Genomic DNA, 21,984 nt, shown 5'->3' with positions numbered 1-21,984 from the left:
AGGTTGGTCCTCCTGATCTCTGACTCTCAAGTAGCTAGGATTACGAGCATGAGCCACCAGAGCCTGGCCCTCTCTCAAGTTCTAATGCTACGTTTCTATATGCATGCAGGATGGCCCCTCCTACCAGGCACACTTCAAGCCCCATCTTTCCCACTGATTGCTATCCTCCTGCACGCCTTCTGGTTAATACTCCACTATCTCACCTTTCCTTTTTGCAAGTGCATTCCATCTGTTACTAAGCCCTGTTTGGCCACCCCTGAGCCTTTGTTGGGTTTGATCCCCATTTCCCGCTGCCATGGTCTTAGCTCAGATACCTGCTCCTTTCCCTAACCTTTCCTCTTGTACATGCTTCCATCTCTCTTGATTTCAAAGACTTTTTCAGTGTAACTCTTCCAAGGTTAGTGTCCATTAACCACAAACAGGCCCCATTTGACTCCTGACTGTTCACCTCCTGTCCTGTAGCCCTCACTGTTACTCTACAGCAAGTAGCACCCTGACCATCAAAAGGGTTTTTAAAGTATGGGCTAGGGCATGAGCACGCAAATCCCCAACAACTATGTACTTGGGGCCCTCAAACTTCTCACCCAATTTCAGATCCTGCTCCAGTAAGTGCCATGGCCAAGCCAGGCATTTGATCATGATCAGAGCACTGCTGCACTTTCAGAATGCCATGCCCCTGCTACCCTCCAGTTACCTAAACAGGCTCCAACAAATAGAAATGACTACCATTCTCCAGAGCTCAGCCGAGGCTCCAAGACACTGCTTTGACCTCAAGCAGTGTCCATGAACCTCTCACCAACCAAAGTAGCTTTAAAGGACAGACCCACCAAGGTCTCCTATGCACCTACCAAGACTGTGGCCATTCTTGGTGTAGAAGCAGGTGCCATTGATGAGGTTGACACAGCAGCCGATCACGTCTCCTGTGGTGAATGTGGGACCATAGGGCTGGCCAGTCCCAGAGGAGCAGAAGGAATGCCCATCATCGCCATGGTATCCATAGGAATGTTTGTCCCAACCTGTGGGGAAAGAGAGCAGCAACAGCTGAGATGTACTTAAGAGAGTAGCATCATAGTCACAAAAGTCCCTTAACCCAGGTCTAATCCCCTCTCTCCAATATGCCCCTATCTTAGTCAGCACTCATGCTTGTGGTCTCTTACAGAGCTACCTATGGACAGGATCTTGCTGCACCGTACAGATATTTTGGCAGTGAGTCCAACAGGTCACCACCTCTGAGGATCTGAGACATAAACCAAAACCCACAAGGGACTCATCAGAAGACAGTACAACCAGGAAGCATGAAGGAGAAGGCTGGAACAGACCTCAGAAGTCTTAACAGTGGGTTGTTAAAATGTTTTTAAATTGAGGAAAATTTATCTACAGCAATATTCTTTTCTTTCTTCCTCTTTCTCTTTTGTGATACTAGGGGTTGAACCCAGGCTACTCCCCAGATATTTTTTAAATTTTATTTTGAGATGGTCTTCCTAAATTGTCCAGATTGGTCTTGACTTTATGATCCTCCTGCCAAGTAGCTGTAACTATCAACCACACTTGACAAGATTCTTCACTTTCTTTTTTTTCATGCTAGGGATTAAACCCATGGCCTCATATGTAAGAGCCAAGCACTCCACCACTGAGCTATATCCTCAGTCCCTCTTCCTTTTTAACTGTGCAGTTCAAATGAGTTTTTAACAAATGTGTACAGTTGTGTTGCTACCAGTTAAGACAGAACATTTCCATCACTTAAAAAAAAAATTCCCTTGCCGGGCATTGGTGACTCATGCCTGTAATCCTAGCCACTTGGGAGTCTAAGATCAGGAGGATCATGGTTCAAGGCCAACTCAGGCAAATCGTTCATGAGACCCCCACCCCCCCCCCCGCCCCATCTCCAAATTAACTAAAGCAAAATGTACTGAAGGTGAGGCTTAAACCTCTAGGGTAGAGTGCCTGCTCTGCAAACACAAAGCCCTGAGTTCAAACCCCAGTCCTACCAAAAAAAGTTTTCTTGTTCCTCTTTACAGTCAATCCATTCTACCCACCCCCAGTCACTGACAATATCTATTGATTTAATTTGTTTCTGTAGTTTTTGCCTTTTCCAGTGTCATATAAACGAAATCACAGAATATGGAGTATCTTGTGCCTGGCTTCCTTCGTATTGTTAGAGGTATCAGTATTTTATCCTTTCTTATTGTCAAGTAGTACTTTATTTCATGGCCATATCACAGTTTGTCTATTTACTCATCAGTGGATGACATTTGAGTTGTTTCTAATTTTTTACTATAATGAATAAAGTAGCAAATATTTATACGGAGGTCTTTGTGAAGACATGTTTTCATTCCTCTTGGGTAAACATTGTACTCAGAAGTGGTATTGCTGGGTCATAAGTGTATGTTTAACTTGATAAGAAACTGCCAAACTGTTTTCAAAAGTGGCTGCTATTTGCATTTCCACCAGCAATGTATGTGTTCCATATACTCACCAGCAGTGAATATGCACAGTTAATCTTTTTTTGGTTTTTGTTTGTTTGTTTTTTGGCTATACTAGTGTTTGAACTCAGGGCCTCACACTTGTTAGGCAGGTGATACCACTTCAGCTACTCTGCAAACCCTATTTTGTATTGGATATTTTCAAGATAGTGCCTCACAAACTATTTGCCATGCCTTCAGTCCTTTTTTCCCTTTTATTGAGCTGTAAGGGTTTCTTGATATATTTTGGATATAAATTCTCTTATATATTTTGTCAGTATTTCCTTCTAGTCCTTGGTTTTTCATTTTCTTAACACTGTCATTCAAAGGCCTGCTGAAATCTTGATTGGTATTGTGTGGAACCTATAGACTAATTTGGAGAGAACAGATAACTTAATAATATTAGTTATTCTAATCTGTGAACATGGCACATCTCTTCACTCATTACTTACTTATCAATATCTTGTTTTCTTTAATCTCTCAGCAATGTTTTAACAAATTTATATCTAAGCATTCTATTTTTGATGCTATTACAAATGGCATGCATTTATACTTCAAATTTCCCTGGCTGGGGATTTTATCTCATTGGTAGAGCACTTGTCTAGCATTGCTTGAGGCCTTGGAATGTCAGCACCACACACACACACACAAAAACCAAAACCCTTAGGGCTTTTTGCAGGTGCTCTACCACTTAAGCCACATCCCTAGCTCTTTTTGTTCTTTTGTGTTTGTTTATTTTTGTTTTTGTTTTTCTTGGTGGGACTGGGGTTTGAATTCAGGCCTTCACACTTCCAAAGCAGGCACTCTACCACTTGAGCCACACCTCCAGTCCACTTTGCTCTGGCTATTTTGGAGATGGATGAGTCTCTCCAACTGTTTGCCTGGGCTGGCCACGAACCACAATCCTCTAGATCTCAGTCTCCAAATAGCTAGGACTATAGGTGTGTACCACAGACACCCTACCACTTTTATTTTGTTGTTGTTGTGGTGGTGGTTTTTTGTTTGTTTTTGTGGTATTGGGGTTTGAACTCAGGGCCTACACCTTGAGCCACTCCACCAGCCCAGGGTTTTTTTTTGAGATAAGGTCTCATAAACTATTTGCCTGGGCTGGCTTTGAACCAGGGATCCTCCTGATCTCTGCCTCCTGAATAGCTAGGATTACAGGCGTGAGCCACCAGCACCTGGTTTATGAACCTGGCTTGTTTTTGTTATTTTTGAGACAAGGCCTCATGTTTATGCCCAGGTAGGCCTGGACCTTGATCCTCATAGATCTTCCTGTTTACACTTCCCCAAGTAGACAAATACATGTCACCATGCCCAGCTTTTATTGGTTGAGATGGGGGTCTCTTGAACTTTTTGCCCTGACTGGCCAAGATCCTCCTGATCTGTGCCTCCTGTCAGGATTCAGGTGTAAACCACCACACTCGGCTATACATATTCACCTTGTATTCCACAATCTTGCTAAATTAACTAATTAGAGCTGGTAGCTTTTTAAAAGATTCTTTGTGATTTTTTTTTTAAATAGATGGTTACACTATATAGTAATAGTTTTATTCTTCCTTTGCAATCTCTATGCCTTTCATTTCTTTGTCCTACCTTGCTGTCCAGAGTAGGCCCTCCAATAAGATGCTGAACAGAAATGATGGGAGTAGTAGCAAGATCTCTGAAGCTGTTTTATACAGGGAAACAACTGAACAAGGTTCATGTGGAAGGGAGGCCTATAAGCAAAGGCATGAACATGGTGGGTTGGACAGGAGGGTGGGAGCTACAGGAGGGCAGGTCTGCCTAGCTGAGAGGCAGAACTGGAGCCCTCAGGTTGGGTGACCTGAGAAGGTCTACCTCCAAGACAGCCTGCTAGGCAGCTTCCTGGCTTCTGCCTGCATGCCCAAGACAACATGCTTAAACACATACCTCCATCATGAGTGGCATGAGTAGACACTCCCCTGGCAGGAGCAGGGCACTTGAGGACCTAAGGTGCTCAGAAAGAAGGGCAAGGCTCAGTCAGTCTTTGTGGGCATGTAGGAGAGGCAAGGGCACAGGGCGTGAGCGGACTATAATCAGACGTTGCAGCAGTGAGGAGGGATAGATGACAGGGGCAAGGGTTGACAGGGAGCCAGGTCATGACTGGAAAGGCAGGGAAGACCAGGTCCTGAAGTCCAAAATTTGCATAAGTTTGGACCAATGACTTGAAGGGCAAGAAGCTCCTCAGGGTCACAGCACACATCCCAAGTCTCGAGTACCCTGAACTTTCATGTGTTTTTAGCCAGGAACCTTCAGATTAAACAAATCTAGAGCACACAGAGGGAGCAGACCGAAGGTGAATGGGTTTCGATGACAGATGTGGATGAAACCTAAGCCTGCTGTTCCCTCCCTGCATTTCCTCCTCCATTAGGAGGAAACTAGCACAAAAACTGGGACTGGCTTTAAAAGGACCAAGGCCTGGAGTGGGGGTGTGGCTCAAGTGGTACGGAGCTAGCCTATTAAGCACCAGGCCCTGAGTTCAATTCCCAGTAACACACACAGTCATACACACACACACACACACACACACACACACACACACACACGACAAGGTACTGCACTCTGTGGCTGGTGAGTTCCCATATCCAGATCATCTGACCTCAGGTAAATAGCTCCTCTGGGCACAATGCCCATTCTCCAATCATCAAAATCATGAAGTCCTATGGCTCCTAACAGCAGCACCATTCCCCTCACCTGTGGAAAGCTACAGATGAAAGGCAGTCAGCAGTGAGGAGCAAAATGACAGTCATTCTTCCAAATCTGGTTCAGACTGTGCTTGGTGGCTCCTGGCATACCTGTCAGCTTCCCCTGACTCAGGATTCACATCCATGGGCCACACCAGCCATAGCTTTCCTCCCCATTAGACAGAGCATATAACATAGTAAGTGACCACAGTGTGACAACCTATTAGAAAAGCACAGCATAACTATGCCTGTTTGGCATAACAAGGGGACAGGTAGGGCCCTCCATGGTGTTGCTTGACCAGCACAGCCTTCCACAAAGCCAACTACACTACTCAAATGTCCAGCAAAGTCACTGACATTTGAGTCCTCCCCAAGAGGACTGGTGATGTACAATGCATCATGATCCAATCCCAGTGCCTGCTATTGAGGTTTTCATAACATTCTTTAGTCCTTCCCTATCACACAGCTCATATCCCTGTTCTACTGCCTGGTTCCTTCTGGGCCTTTCTGATCACCAGTCACTGTTCCTGCCCCTTCTACCAAAGACCATGAACTCCTCAGGGCAGGAGTCACATGATCCTCAGTCCTCCCAATGGTCATCACTAATCCTCCCAGTGCCCAGCACATCAGGAGTCTGAAAAGTGGTATGGATGTGTGCACACACTTCTGCGTCCATGTGCCAACACTGCCGGGCCACCTCTTTCTCTCATGAGGATGATTCGGTTCAGATCTTTGTGCAAAGTTTACTGTCCAGAAGGTACAAAATATAAATAAGAACCTTTTCTTTTCTCATTTTCTCAGATTAAACCTAACAATTTGGCCATTTGATTGATCAAAGCTAGTCAAATCACCAGGAAGAACCACTTCCTACTTAGTGACTCAAGGATATCTGGGAGATATTTTTGTCCCAGCATATTGGGAAGATGAATAAACATTACCTGAACAATAGAGGCCTCAATATCCAAAAACCTAAAATGAGAATGTAAATATTTTTGATACTTTTAAAAAAAAGACTATATAATTATTTCATAAAACTACCATAGAATTCTTAGATTTTTAACTCCTGCCTATAAATATGGATTTTAAATTTAAAGAACTAAAGACCTCAACAAAAAACAATATATTTTAGAATCAATTCGGTATTCACCACTACTTCAAAGAGATATATTTTTTTGTCTTTTCAGTTCCCAAATGTTTTTTATCAATTTATATAGATTTGCCCAAAAGAAGAAAATGCATAATACCTCCTCTAGGTTGAATAAGTACCCCAAAAGATGTCCACAGCCTAGTTGTAGAACCTGTGACTATGTTACCTCATAGTAAAAAATTATTTTCCAGAAGTTATTAAATTAAAGCTCTTGAAATAGGGAGATTATTGTGGATTATCTGAATGAGCCCAATATGATCATAAAGATCTTCACAAAATGAACAATCCTAGCACTTGGGAGACATAGTAGAGAGAATTGAGAGTTCAAGGCCAGCCTGAGCTACATAGTGAGATCCTGTCTTAAAACAAAACAAAAACACAGTAACAAACTGGGTGCTAGTGGCTTACACCTATAATCCTAACTATTTGGGAGGCTGAGATTAGATCATGATTCAACCCAGCCTGGGCAAACAGTTCATGAGAGCCCATCTCCAAAATGGACTGGAGGTGTGGCTATAGCATAGAGTGCCTGCTTTGAAAGCACAGACCCTGAGTTCAAACCCCAGTCCCACAAAACAAACAAACAAACAAACAAACAAACCACCAACAACAACAACAAAAAGGAAGTTGTTACATTGTTGGCTTTAAATCTGGAAGAAAGGGCTATGAGTTAAGGAAGGCAGGTAGCCTCTGGAAGCTAGAAAAGGCATGGAAAGAGACTTTTTCCTTGAGCCCCAAAAAGAACCCGGCCCTGAGCTAGGCACCAGTGGCTCACACCTGTAATCTTAGCTACTCAGGAGGCAGAGATCAGGAGGTTAATGATTCAAAGTCAGCCCTGGGCAAATAGTTCTAGAGACCCTATCTTGAAAACACCCAATTAAAAAAAAAAAGGCCTGGCGGAGTGGCCCAAGTGGTAAAGCAACTGCCTAGCAAGCATGGGGTCCTGAGTTCAAGCCTCAATACCGGAAAAAAAAAAAAATCAGCCTTGCCCACTGCCTGATTCTAGAAGTTTTATTCTCCAGAGCTATAAAATGCTTACTTACTTACTTCAAGACATTACTGTTGTTGTTACAGCAGCAATAGGAAACTAATTCAGTACTTTGATCATAAAATAAGCTACTGAGCATCTGCAATCATCAGTTTTGAGGAGCAACACCTCAGCTCTCTATTTCCTGCTCCTACAAGTGCTATGTAGTTAAAAGCTTTCCTAAGAAAATCACAGAGCTATAATCTATCTTCAATTGAAGCCATTATCTCATGGCCAATATTTTTTTCAAACACAATTAAGATCCTGTGTGTGTATACAAGGTATGTACCTAGTAGATAAGTATGTGTATATAAGTATATGAATATGTGTACAAGAAAGCAGTTTGGAATTAAAAACAAAATGTTATATACTTCTCCAGTATGTTTTTGGCCACCTTTGACCTTCCCCTCTTCTGAAAAGGACAAGGGCCATCCATCCCCATGCCACAAAATAATTAATAAAAGCCTATTCCTATGAGTTTGCAAAGTAGGGGTGGTGAGAGTGAAAGGAGTAAAGGCAGATAACATGTAAATAAACAAATAAGAAAACAAAGCCAGGTAAAGGGCCAGAAATAGGGATGGAGATGGGGGCTGAGTGGGATGGGTAGTCAAGGTCAATCATTGCTGAGGGGATAACCCCTGAAAAGAGGTTTGCTTGGAGAGAGAATCAGAGGAAAGAACCTCTGGGTAAAGGGAACAAGCTCAGCCCATCTGAGAAACAGAAAAGCCAGTGGGGCTGAAGCAGAGCAACTGGACTGGCAGGTATGAGTGCTGATGGCATAACAGGTAAGGGTGGTGCCCAGGGTCTTATTCTGAGCAAGCAGGTGCATGGTGGCACCATTTACTAAAACACAGAGAAGACAGAAAGATCAGGCCTTTTGGAAATGTTAAGGCTGAGCCATCTTTTTAGACATACAAGGCAGGTGAGATGATGGCATGTCCAGGCAGTCCAGGGCTCTGTTTCAGATACAGAAAGGGTGCAATGGAGAATAGTGGTATGAACAGAAAATTCCAAGTGAAGTCACTGTTGGATTTTCCTACTGGGTTGTCCCGATACAATGGCTTTTGGTTTTTTCATTTAGAAGAAAAATGTAGGCTGGCCAAGTACTAGAAAGGACAGAACAGACGTGCATTAGAAGCTCTACAGAGTGGAGAAGATGATAAAGGGTACAGAGTTGCCTAAATAGATTTAGTCCTCCGATGATCCATAAATGCTCTTTCTAGGCCTTAAGAAATTGAACAGTGGGGTGAAGCTGGTACTATCACTGCCGTTCCTGAGGAATTGTTTCTATTTGTAGCAGGTCTGATGTCAGCCTCAGCCTAGGGTGGACAGAGGACACAATGGCCTCCAGCAGAAAGAGACCGTGGATCCCTGAGTGCCTTAAAAGCCTCTACAGTCTGTTTGTGACCAAGCACTGCCCCTCCCAGATGGCACTCAAGCTCAGTGAGCCACCTGCCTTCCTAGTAAGGGGGAGCAAGTTGCAAGTTGCTTCCCTCTGGCAAGCTACTTTTTTTTTTTTTCCTCCTCCATTTAGTGGCTGGAAGTTGAACTCAGGGCTTTGGATTTGCTAGGCAAATACCACTTTAAATAAATAAAACTTTACTACTTGACCCACACCCCAACCCCAAGTAAGCTACTTTTAATGTAGGGAAGGGAAGAAGAAGCTACTCTAACAGAAGAAGAGCATGAGTTCCTCAAAACTGGGTTCCTTTGGACATGGGTCACACACTAAGGGAAGAACACATACAGGAGGAATAGGGAAAGGTAGGAAATCCAAAACTTGGAAGTGTCTGATGTGCCCACTGTAGAGGAGCTAATATAGTAATCTTAAACTGACAGAGGTCACTATGGGAAGGTGACTGGAAAGTAGTGAAAAGGTCTGGTAGAGATGAATCAATTCGGGTTGTAATACACATATGCATGGAAGCAAAGGCAGGAATCTCTCTGTATACCTATCCTTATCTCAAACTAGCAAAAACGCTATATCTTTCTTATTGCTTGTCTTCTCTTCAACAAAATTGGAGAAGAGGGCAGAACAGATTCTGCTTGGAGGGGGGTTGGGGGAGAGAGGGAGGGGGTGGGGTGGGGAGAAATGGCCCAAACAATGTATGCACATATGAATAAATGAATAAATAAACCCCCAAAGAAAAGTATTAAGTAAAAAAAAAAAAAAAAAAAAAACCACTAGGTTCCATCAGAAAAAACCTCAGGAGACTCCTACAAGAATTCAGACCCCAGTAAAGTCCTGTGCCTTTACGACATTATTCATGTCTGGCTGGGTTCTGTACCTTTAAAAGGAACTAGGTACATTAACTCCCCCACTCACCCAAGACTGCAAGAACAAAGCAGGGTAGACCAAAAGTGAGCTAGGATTTGTCTACCCCATTTCCCTATCTTTGAGGTGATAGCACTCATCATCTCTTTAAATATAGCCTCCTTCTATAGTTGGGTATTAGTGGCTCATGCCTGTAATCTTAGCTACTTTGGAGGCTGAAATCTGGAGGATTGGGGTTTGAGGCCAGCCCTCAAGGTTATCACAGGCAAAGAGTTCAGGAGACCTGATCTCCAAAATAACTATAGCAAAATGGCTCAAGTAGCAGAGCTCCTGCTTTGCGAGCTGGAAACCCTGAGTTTAAACCCCAGTTCCACCAAAAAAATTAATAATAATAAAGCCCTCTTCCCTGAAACCCTGTAGCTCCAGTGGGGACTGCTAATCACAGTAACTGCCACCCTCAGGGTCTATTGATCCAAGCTGGACCAATTTTAAAAATGAACTTCCTGAACTTTCCTGAGATGGCTAGGAGGAGAACAGGTTTCAAAGCTCCTTTCTGCCATTATTCCAAACTCATATAGAAAGCCTGTTCAATATAATTAATTTATGGTAATTAAATTTAAATTTAAAAAAAGAGAGAAAGCTACATCAGGGCAACCCTGGCTTGACTTTAAGTTTCAAAAGCTTAAAGCTAATAAGCAGAAAGCAGAGGCAAGAGGAGGGGAGAAAGAGAACCAGACCATTTTAGTCCCTGAGACCAGGCATCTGTTTGACATTCCTGGGGTCTGGGGACCAAGCTGGTCAGAGGTAGGTTTCTCTTTGACTAAAGGGACCACATCAAAGTTGTTTTTTTGTCCACACTGCATAACAACTGGCTCATGCAGGTGCTGGAGAAATGTTTCTTGAAATGTGGTCAAGGAGCCAGATACTGGTGGCTCACTTGTGGCCTCTAATCCTAGCTATTCAGGAGGCAGAGATCAGGAGGATCGTGGATCAAAGCCAGCCAGGGCAAATAGTTTATAGACCTATCTCAAAAAACCCATCACAAAAAAAGGGCTGGTGGAATGGCTCAAGGTGGAGTGGCTCAAGGTGGAGTGGCTCAAGGTGTAGGCTCAACTTTCAAACACTAGTACTGGAAAAAAAAAGAAAAAGAAAGAAAGAAAAGAAAAGAAATGTGGTCAAGGATTACAGGATGCCCAGCTACAAAACTAGTTGTCAATGGGTCAGATCACCTTGTTACACATCAGGGCAACCCTGGGCTTGACTGTACTTTGTTGTAGTCATTTTTCCTTTTTTTTTTTTTTTTGAGGGGGGGAGTGGCTGGGGGAAGGGACAGGGGCTGAGGTCCCAATAAGGACTGAACCCCTGATTCTCCCAAGTGCTGAGTGCTGATATTACAGATGTGAGCCACCATCTCTTTTTAAGATAAGAAAAGAGAGCTGGTGGAGTGGCTCAAGTGGTAGAGTGCCTGCCTAGCAAGTGTGAGACCCTCACACTTTAAAAAAATTAAAAAAAATTAAAAAAATTAAAAAAATTTTTTAATCCCAAAATTAAAAAAAATGCTTTAAGATAAAAAAAGAAAAACTGGAGCTGGACACTGGTGGCTCATACCTGCAATTCTAGCTATTTGGGAGGCTAAGATAGGGAGGATGGCAGTTAAAGGCTAGCCCACACAGATAGTTTGTGAGACTCCATGTCCAAAATAACCACAGCAAAATGGACTAGAGGGGTGGTCTAAGTAGTAGAGTGCCTGCTTTGCAAGCAAGAAGCCTTGAGTTCAAACCCCAGTCCTACCAAAAAAGGAAAAGCAAAACAGTCTTGCTCCCCACTTATAGAGAATAACAGAGAAGTTACTTCTGGGCCCTGGAAAGAGGTGTGCTGCCAGGCTACAAACATACCAGGGTCTAACTTCTCTGAGGTTTCTCACTTATGAAACAGAAGCTGGGGTGCAAATATCCCCAACAGCTCAAGAGAAGCCTATGGTTCTAAGTCACCCTTCCCACTAAGGGATCTAGCAGCAGTGAGTCTCCCCATTAGCCTTACTAGTGTCTGCTTTGGAGCAGGACTCTCTCTTTCCCACTTCTGCAGTGAAGCAACAGCATGAGCACTTACCCCTTTCTGGGTGGGTCTACTGTGAGGCTAGGAATGTGCCTGGAAGTAAGACTTGTCACTCTCAGTATAAGACCAAAGACAGCTGCCTCAGAGGGCAGCAGGACATGAAAGCCAGAAGAGAATAAACGGGCACCACCGCCGGGTCAGGGAGTCATATCCAGCTGGCTCTGGCTCAGAAGGATGGCTGGGGCTACACAATGGGGACAACACTGACAGAGCATCACCCAACTCACCATTTTTCCCTCTACAAAGAGATTAGGACTGTCAGTCCCAAAGAAAATTAATGGGCAACTAGCTTGGTGCCCATGCAGAAAAGCCCATCCCCTGCCACGCCAGGGACCTATCGAATGCCAGTGACACAAAGAGAAGGCACACTACATTCAGGTTAGAAATCAAGAGGCAGCAGGTGCCCCATTCAAATGCTCTGGCACCACCCACTTCCCCTGCATCATCACTTGGATGGGAAGATCCACCACAAGTGTGAAGGTGGTGGAGGAAAAGGCTCATCATCTTGGCATTCCCAGATGCCTCCCCTGTTTACAGTGCCCTAGAGGTGGAGACACCCTGTGGGGGTGCAAGGGACTCCAACACAATTGTTCCAAAAGCCCACTCCTGCCACTCCCACCGGCCCAGCTACATCAAGGGCCCCAGTGCCAGGGTAGTAAGGAACAGAGAAGATTCTATTGCTAAACCACATCATCAGCACATTAGCCCAAAACCCTGAAAAAGGGCCGAAGCTATGGCTGCCCACTAGGTTCTGGTTTGGGCCCAAGACTGACTAGTACAAAGGACCAATGCCTCACCCACAAGGCTAGCCTGAGCATGGGCCACCAAAAGAGACATCTCTCCAACAAATACCATCCAGTCATCACTGGACTTTGGGGTTAGACAGACTTGAATTTGTTTTGTTTTTCTTTTTTATTAATGTATATTAATTGTACAAAGAGGTTTCACTGTGATATTTCCATACATATATATAATGTACTTTGATCATATTCATCCCCCCTTTTCTTTCTTTCTTTTTTTTTTCCCTCTCTTTTTTTTTTTTTTCTTTTTGAGATGGAGTCTTGCTATGTTGCCCAGGCTGGTCTCAAACTCATGAGCTCAAGTGATCTTCACACCTCACACCTCAGTTCAGGTAGATTCCCTCAGCTGAATTTCTTTCAGTGCTGATAAGATTAAATGATAGTGTGCATGGAGTATGAGCCCACTGGAGATACTTACCAACAAGGCTCTATTCCCTCCCCACCTTGAATACCAGCTCAGTGGTCACACCAGGTGCTTTGCACCCCCTGTTACCTTCTACCCTGAGGGAGAAGGTGGAGCTGGTCACTACTGACCTCTCCCAATGAATAGCTTGGATAGTCTAGCAGCAACAGCCCCAGACACAATCTACTCTTGCTTATCCCCAGTTTTTTGGGGAGGCCACCTGGCCCTTGCAGCACTTGACAGAGTTCAAGGGCCATGCCCAGTGGTTCTCAGATTGTCACCCTCAAGGCCTATTATGGAGGTGAAGGTGCTGGGCTAGTTGGCCAAGGGGCTTCCAGAGCCTGGGGCTACTGTGGAGAGAGACTAAGTGCCATGGGGGACATCATGATAGGGCAGCTCCACAAGGATTGCCATTCATGCACATGGGCGTGAGCCACCCCTCTTCAGAAACCCATATGCTTTCTCCATAATACCAAGTCTTAAAAATCCTGAAAGGGAGGCTGAGATTGGGAGGATTGCAGTTCAAGGCTAGCCTAGGCAAATAGTTCATGAGCTCCCATCTTGCGAACCAGAGCAAAATGGACTGGAAGTGTGGCTTAGGCAGTAGGGGGCCTGCTTTGTAACATGAAGCCTTAAGTTCAAACCATAGACACACACACACACACACACACACACACACACACACACACACACACACACAAAATCCCTGAAAGGCCTACTGCTTAGAACAGTGCACAATGAATAATGGGAAAGCAGAAAAGATTTTTCAATCACAAAAGCCATGGGATAGCACAGAATACCCCTATCCTAGCACTCCCCTGTCCCAGTACTCCCAGGGCTGCTATCTTGAGTTTTTGGACTCTTGGGCCAATGCAGACCTAAGGCTACGCTTCTGGCAGCCACAGGCAGAAGAGGCAGCTGGTACTCTTGGCTCAGTTTTCTTGTCATGGTGGCTCCACATGGAATTGAGGTCTTGCTATATTGCCCAAGCTGGCCTTGAACTCCAGGGCTCAGGTGTCCTCCTGCCTTGGCCTCCAGACTACAGGTGCATAACACTATGCTCAGATTGAAAAATATGGTCTTACATCCGAATTTTTATTTCTGTTTACAGAGAGCTGGGAGCAGGTATTTGGAAGAACAGGGTATTACAGACAAGGAATCCCCACACATAAGAATAAGAATTTCCAGGTCTGACTGAGTTGCCTCACTTAAAAAGACTGCCAAGTGGCCCTGGTATTCTACGGTAATACATATCTCCTGTGGGTGAGGGCAGAAGCTCTTGCAAAAGAAATATGGCTCAGTGTCCATAAGGCCAAGGGCACTGCTAGCCCAGGGCAGAGAAGAAGAGGAGCTAAAGGGGTGTGTGTGGGGGGGAGGTCACGTAAAACAAACTTCATGGGGACCACAGTGCATGTTGAGCACTGATACCATTCACCATCACGTAAGCCACCAATAGTTCTTACCAGCTAGCTTCCTGACTCTAGGGCCCAACAGTCAAACTATCCTGTGTTCTGGACTGTCCTGTATAACCTGTTGCCAGAGCTCCAAGGCCTCTGGGCATCTACTCCTCCACTCCTATCCAGAATATCTTCCAAAGATATTTCAGAGAAGAGATAGGATGAAAAAGGCAGCACCTGGTTTACAAACCCCAACTTCTCTTTTCACAGCCCTGGTCCAGCGCTGCTCAACGGTTTCAGAGAATCTTCCTTCTGACCCCTTTTCCAGGCAGAGCTGGCCCAAGGCACCCTATAGGACTGAACCACGGGGCAACAACTAGTTGGCTTCTTTTCTCTACCAGTCTCAGTTAGGCACTGGGTTGGGAGGCCTGTAAATGCCCACAATCGTACCAGGCTTATTCTCAGGTGCTCTTCTGGGGTCAGAAGGAGCAACATCCAAAAGTGCAGAGGTCCTGATGGTTCAATTCACCCAGATGGAGAGAAGCTTGGCTTCCCTCACAGAGGACCACAGTAGCCCTGTGACAGAACCTTATGAAGCACTATAGATACTAGGGTGAATATGCTCCAAAGAGAAGTTGTGGTTAATGGTCAACTTAGTGGAGCTCATCAGCTAGGAGCAACAGAAGCCCAAATATATAAAGTGGAACAGAGTAGTCTCTGTTGGCAGGTACAGACAAACAGTATTCCCAGACTACCAGCCCTACATCCATGTAATCATTAAGACATCTACTGTACAATGCCACCTGCTATTGCTATTTATTCCAGACACCTTTCGCTATATGCACTGCACCTTAGGAGGCTGGAGGGGAGGATATTGAACATCCCGTTATTTATTCACCTCTCTCATGAACCTGGCACAGACACATGGTACTCTGCCCTGGTCTCTGTCATCAGTGGTTTCTCTCCCAAGGAATGTGCAGATGTGAAATGTCAGCTGTTTGCAGAATGTGGCCCACTAAGTAGAGGCAGCTTTCTGCTGAGCCTGTACTCCTAACAGCCCACTCAGAGCCAGCTTGGTAAGGTGGACTCTAGGGGCCAAAAGATGCTCACCTGATCTCAACCCCTATGGAAGGAAAGCAGACACCTCCCTCCCCCCAAATCTCTCCCTTCCCCCAGGGCCTGAGGGCCAGTTGCTTCAGGAGGTACGTCCTGTACCCCAATCCCTAGCTATGGTTCGTCCAGCTATTCCTCTTCCAACATTTTCTGTCAAGGAAAAAAAATGTCTAAATGGGCCTGCCTTCTCCTTTAAGGGGCTGTGGTAATCAAGGTAATATTTACCACACCATGAGAACAGCTGCCTTGCCACAGAAAAGATAAGGATAATGGCAACTACCCACCTCTGGTACAGATGGGCCTCCTATAAACACAGCCCAAATTTCCCTGCCTTGAAGCACAGGAAACAGAAGTAAGATTTATCTTTTCCCCACTTCCTCAAAGCACCTGAACTTGGGAAAAGCCCAAACCCCACTCTGCATCAGCAACCTGACTTCCTCTCCTTGGCTCACTAATCCAGGAATTCCAGTCCTTGCCCTGCTCTGCCCTGCCATGCTGTGCACAGCCAGCTCACCAAGGCAAGGGTGGGGCTGCAGGTACACTCAGCTGCCTGCATATCATCCTGCCCTGCTTGAGTCATTTAGCCAAGGGTTCTGACATTCTTATTTTGGGGCCACACCTGTTTCTTGGTTTCACACTTAAGGAGGCCAAAGAACACCTTGCAAAAGGTAAACAAAACTTCCACATCTTCCAACAGAAACCTCTGATGGTGCAAGCTAAGACATGCCCGCATGCTCCCAAGAAAGCCTGAGCAGCACAGACTCATGGGTGAGGCTCTCCTGCTACCATCTTCCTTGGTGAGACCCCAGGATGCTTGTCCTCTGCCTCTGACAACCCTAGAGGCAAAGATGTCAGTACAACCTACAAAAAAGCACTAGAAACATCACCATCTTGACTGACCACTCTGCTATCTTCTTTCATAATCCTACTCCTCCTTGCACTTACTATGCATATCTACTCAAATACAGAACACAGGCAGTTGAGAGAAAATGTAGTTTCAATGAAAGCTAACTCCCCTCTAATATGCAGACATTCAGAAAAGAACTCTAAATGTACAGGTACTTCCTTCTTCAGGAAAAAATAACCTTTACCAATAATAACAATAACTAATACTTAGGCACACTTTTTTATGTCAGGCACTATTGTAATCATTTTAGAAAAATGAACTCATTTAATTTTCATAACCACCACCCTAAGATATAAGCAATACAGTATTGACACTTCCACTTTACAGATGGGAAAATTGAAACACAAATCAATTAAGTAACCACTCCAGGTAACAAAGGTAAAAGGATATGAATGCAGACAATGTGACTCCAGAGCCCAGGTTCTCAGTCACTGAGCCACACTGATTCACAAGCCAATAACAGCCCTCAAGGTCTGTTTCCCTATATAACCAAATGTGTGCCAGTTTTTGATTCAATGACACTGACCCCTGACATATACAAAGTGGTCCTGGGGCTTGGGATGTAGCTCAGTGGCAGAGTGCTTACCTGGCATGCACAAGACCTCAGGTTCGATCCCCAGAACAAGAAAACAAACAAACAAAGAATCCCAAATGCAGAAAGTAGAATGGTCACTCCTCCTACTGGTGACAGAGCCCCATGTACAGTCAGTGCCACAATGATTAGAGCAGTGGGATGAGGCTGAGCTCCAAACAAAGACTTCTCCAAGCTGAAGATAGGCTTTAGGCCAACAGGACCTGAAGACAAGTACCAGAACCATAGCTTTGCCCAAGGAGTCAAAACACAGCAAAAGGCAGGAATAGTCTCAACCCAAAGCCCAGTGCATCATGCCAAACACTGTATGCACACTGGGAGAATAGTAATTAAAAAGATGTAGTCAAAATACCAAGTAGCTCACAACCCAGTGAAGACACAGTAAATATAGTCACACAAAACAAGATGGCAAATGTCTTCACACAGATAAGGTGAGGGCAGAAAGGTTGAGGCAAGGTTGCACCAGAGGTCCAGGAGGAAGGGCACTCTCAGGGCAAGAGAGACATCTGCCACGGGGCAGAGTGGAGAATGTCAGCAGCATGTTTGCGACCCACATAGCCATGATGGTGTGCAGTATGTTCAGTGGGCAGAGGTGGTTGAAGATGAGACTGAGCAGGAGATCATGTTTCTGGGCAGAGGAGTCAGGGGCCCAAAGCAGGCAAAGGGCACAGTGAACTCAGATTGAAGTGGATAGGCCTGAGGTGGAGATACAAATTAAGAGGTCAAGGAAGCAGTCCAAAGGAGAAGCAATGGCAGTAGGAATGGAGAAGGAGACAGATTAGAAGGAGTGGTAGAACCATGGGATGAGGGAGGGAGAGGGGTTGACGATTACTCTGAGGAGCCCACACGGGGGCCTGGGCGATAGTGACTATCAGCAGAGGTAGAAAACACATGAGAACATGGCCATTGCAGGAAAATAACCTCCAAACAGAGCAAGTAGGTTTACTGTCTGTTGGAGCTTCTGCAAAGAACTCAAGCGTGTGAAGGGGTGACCTGCACAAAGATAAAGTAGAGCAGGGTGGCTCACACCTATAATTCTAGCTACATGAAAGGTTGAAATCAGAAGGATCACGGTTCGAGGCCAGCCTGGACAAGTAGTTTGTGAGACTCCCAACTCCAAAATAACCAGAGCAAAATGGACTGGAGGTGTGGCACAGTGGTCGGGCACTGCTTTGCAAACATGAAGCCCTGAGTTCAAACCCTAGTCCCAGCTGGGCGCCAGTCATTCACACCTATAATCCTAACTACTCAGGAGGCAGAGATCAGGAGTATTTCAGTTCCAAGCTAGGTCTGGGAAAATAGTTCGAGAGATCCTATCTCAAAAAAAAACCAAAACAGGGCTGGCAGAATGGCTCAAGTGGAAGAGCACCAGCCTAGCAAGTGTGAAGCCCTAAGTTCAAATCCCAGTACCACCAAAAAAAATGCAAAGGAGAATCAGTGGAGTAAGGAGGCCCCTGGCTACCCTTTCAGGGCCTGGCCAAGCCCAGCCAAACATTCACAGGCCACATGCAAGTCCTCTGACACACATCTGTACACCCACTTTACTCAGCTATTATACATTCTAATCAGAACTAGACCCAAAGGACCAGAGAAACAAATAGCCCAGGGAAGAGGAATAAAGGGCAGGAAGCTCAGGCCAGTCTGGCATCAGTATACGTTGATTTCAAACACTTAATCAGATCAGGACCCTAAGAAAAGTGGCTTCTTTCCACACCTGGGCCCCTCCTCCCTCACAAACTTCTCATCCAAGGGCTCAGAAGAAGCAGTATTAACAGCCAAAGACCAAGTAGTTTTCAGCAGCAGCAGCTAAGCAGACCAAGGCTGGGCTTCCTAAATTAATTGGCTTTCTTGGATTAATTCAGACAAGAGCTGCTCAACTCATGCTCCCCTCTTGTTCCTAATGTCACTGACAGTCAACATCAACATGGCCACTGCCAGGCCATTTTATTAATGAAAGCATTCTTTTTTTAGTGGAGGTACTAGGGTTTCCATGCCTCCAGCCCTTTTTTGCTTTAGTTATTTTTCAGGTAGGGTCTTGTGATTTTGCCCAGGGCTGGCCTCAGACTATGATCCTCCTACCTATGGTCTCCTAAGTAGCTCAAATCAAAGGCATATACCACCATGCCTGGCTTATTGATTGAGATAGGAGTTTGAGAGGCCCGGACTGGCCTTAAACCACAATCCTCCCAAGTATCTGAGATTACAGGCATGAACAACCATACCCCAGCGACAACAAAGTTTTTTGTATTTTTTGGTTTTTTTTTTTTTTTTTTTGGTGGCACTGGGGTTTGAACTCTTGGCTTCACACTTGCTAGATAGATCCCTACCTAAAAGCTTTCTTGAAAGAAACTGTCAACAACAGTCTAGAGGCACACCATTAGTGCCTTGCAGTCCTATCAACCATTACTCTGAAGATACTGAACCCAGCTGAATTACCAAGGCCTAAAGGCCTTGTCAGGCCCACCCTCTCTCCTCCCCATCCCCCTAGTCCAAGTTACTCCATGTTCTTCTGGGCCACTGAGACAGGTCCTAACTGACCTCCTTGCACCTGTTGCTGTCCTTCCAACCTGTGCTGTGACAAACCCTGTCTGAATCCCTCAGATGTACCCACCCCCAAAAAAAAAACACCTGGGGCAGTCCTCATCGGGCTCTGCTGGCCACACATACCAAACATACTGGCCTACACGCACACCCTGAGCACTTAGTTCATTTCCACTTCCTTCACAAATGTACCTCACTCTGACTAGAACTTTCTTCCCTCCCTCCCCACCCTGCCTTCCTGTCCCTCATCACCCCACCACTTCTGACCTGACTCTTCCTCATCCTTCAGGTCCTAGCACTTCTTCAGGAAGTCCTGCATCTAGCACTACTCTCATGCACCCTGACCAAAGTGCAAAGGGCCCAAGGTGAGGTTATCAGCTGAGAACATGTCTCCCCAACCTGACAAGGATGTTAGGGACAGGCACTCTGTCAGTTTACCTTGTGCTGAGCTCAGTGTCTGACACATACTAAGTACACAATGAACTATTAGGGCTGTCATGGTTATGATGAAATGAGATGCTCTCTGTAAAGCATGCAATATAGAGAGAGTCTGGAACCCAGGAACTCTTAGTCATCTGCAGTTCCAATGAGAGTAAAGTTACCTGGGTGGGAAGAAATATTCTCTGCTTACTCAATGCCATGATGGTGCCAGAGAATAGCCCTCCAAGCTACCCATGGAGAAAAGAACTGCTGGGTGACAGTTCTCTAGAAACTTGGCAACACAAGGAGCCATCATAGGGCTGCAAATGTTACTACTACCAACCAAAGCTGGTCCAGAGAAGACAGACCTCCAAGAAGATAGGACTTGCACTGACCAGTTTCCCTGCACCACTGGAAAGGCCACCCAACATGGCTAATCCCAGGGCCTCCCTGGCCCAGGATCAAAGGTGATTCTTTTCATTCTAGTGGCCTCTTCCAGGATGAAAGAGTGTTGTCTGCCATCACTTATGAATGCTGAAACAGCAGACTGTCACTCAACCCCACCCAGTCATCCAGGCTGGCTGCCAGGACACCAGGAAGGATGCCTCCCAGGGCATTTCACTCCCCCAGCAAGCAGCGGACTCCACGCACCCCTCATGTTTTAGTTCTTATACTTGCTGAATTTTTCTTATTTTTTATTTGAGAGAGGGTCTCACTATGTAGTAGCAGAGCACCTGCTTTGTTAGCACTAAGCATTGCGTTCCAGTCTCACCAAGAAAATTTAAGAAACAGGTAATGTAGAAAAAAATGTGTAATAAGAAGCACCTACTTTTATTAGCAAGAAAATTAAAATATGGTAACAAATATGAAGAAAAATAAAGTAATAACTCAAAAATAAAAGTAGAAGCAAAAAACCTCAACAACATACTAGCAAAATAAATCCAGCAATATCTAAAAAAATTGTAATACATGATCATTACACAAAAACCAATTGCATTTTGCACATTTGTAATGAATAATCCAAAATTCAAATTAAGAAAACAATTAGTTAGGCACCAGTGACTCACACCTCTCATCCTAGCTACACAAGTGGCAGATATCAGGAGGATTGCAGTTCAAAGCCAGCTTAAGAGACCCTATCTTAAAAATACCCAGTGCAAAAACAGGGCTAGTAGAGTGGCTCAAGTAATAGAACGCCTGCCTAGCAAGCCTAGCAAGCCAGCAAGCATGCAGTCCTGAGTTCAAGCTCCAGTACTGCCAAAATAAATAAAATAAAATTCATATGGAACTTTGAGGGTCCCAAAATAGTCAAAACAACTGGAAAAAAACAAAGTTGGAGGACTCATACTTTCTGATTTCAGAATTTTTGACAAGTATGCCATGATCACTCAATGGGGAAAGGAGTTTTTTAAACAAACGGTGCTAGGAGAAACACATAGTTACATATAAAGAAAGAAAACTGGACCTTTATTTTATACCATGTATGGAAACTAATTCAAAATGGATTAAAGACCTAAATATAAGAGCTAAAACTATGAAACTCTTAGAAGAAAGCACAGGAGAAAATACTCATCACCTTAGATATGAAAAAGGATTCTAAGGCATGATGATATCAAAAGCATGAGCAACAAAAGAAAAAAATAAACTGGGCCTCATTAAAATTAAAAACTTTCTGGGAGTGCCACCTAGCAAGACCTTATCTCAAAGAAAAAAAATTCCAACTTTTTTGTGGCTCAAGCACCAGAGTGCCTGCTTTGCAAGCACAAAATCAAGTTCATACTCGATTACCACCAATTTACCTGTTTTTTGAGACCTGAGTACCGCCAAAAAAATTTACCTTTTTTTTTGAGACAAGGTCTCGATAGGTATCACAGGCTTGCTTTGAATTCATGGTCCTCCTGCCTCAGCCTCCAGAATTCTGGGGTTACAGGCATGCACCACCACGCCTGGAAAACTTTACTATTTTAAAGTATATAATTCAGTGGCACAATACTAAAAGGTTCTGTGCTTCAAAGAACAACATTAAGAAAGTGAAAGACAAACCAGGTGCTGGTAGGTCACACCTGTAATCATAGCTACT

General features: G+C 44.7%; 1 protein-coding gene across 2 annotated transcripts in view; it reads right to left on the bottom strand.

Annotated features, from left to right (window-relative positions):
* The window catches only part of Ranbp10 (RAN binding protein 10), a 67,636-nt gene that overhangs the window by 16,918 nt on the left and 28,734 nt on the right, over positions 1 to 21,984 (bottom strand). The window contains exons 1-2 of one of the 2 annotated variants that reach the window (XM_074055809.1): positions 4,374 to 6,134; positions 849 to 1,016 (exon numbers count right to left, since the gene is read on the bottom strand). Coding sequence is in view for 1 of the 2 variants with exons in the window: in XM_020171120.2 (XP_020026709.2) it covers positions 849 to 1,016 (168 nt within the window). In the remaining variant the exon portion in view is untranslated. Of the gene's footprint in view, positions 1 to 848; positions 1,017 to 4,373; positions 6,135 to 21,984 lie in introns of those variants that run through there. The other variant, XM_020171120.2, reaches the window with a different exon arrangement.

This window comes from Castor canadensis, chromosome 15 (genome assembly GCF_047511655.1).
Source record: "Castor canadensis chromosome 15, mCasCan1.hap1v2, whole genome shotgun sequence".
Taxonomy (NCBI): domain Eukaryota; kingdom Metazoa; phylum Chordata; class Mammalia; order Rodentia; family Castoridae; genus Castor; species Castor canadensis.
The sequence above is the reverse complement of the archived record's forward strand: the minus strand, read 5'-3'. Positions and strand labels throughout refer to the sequence as shown.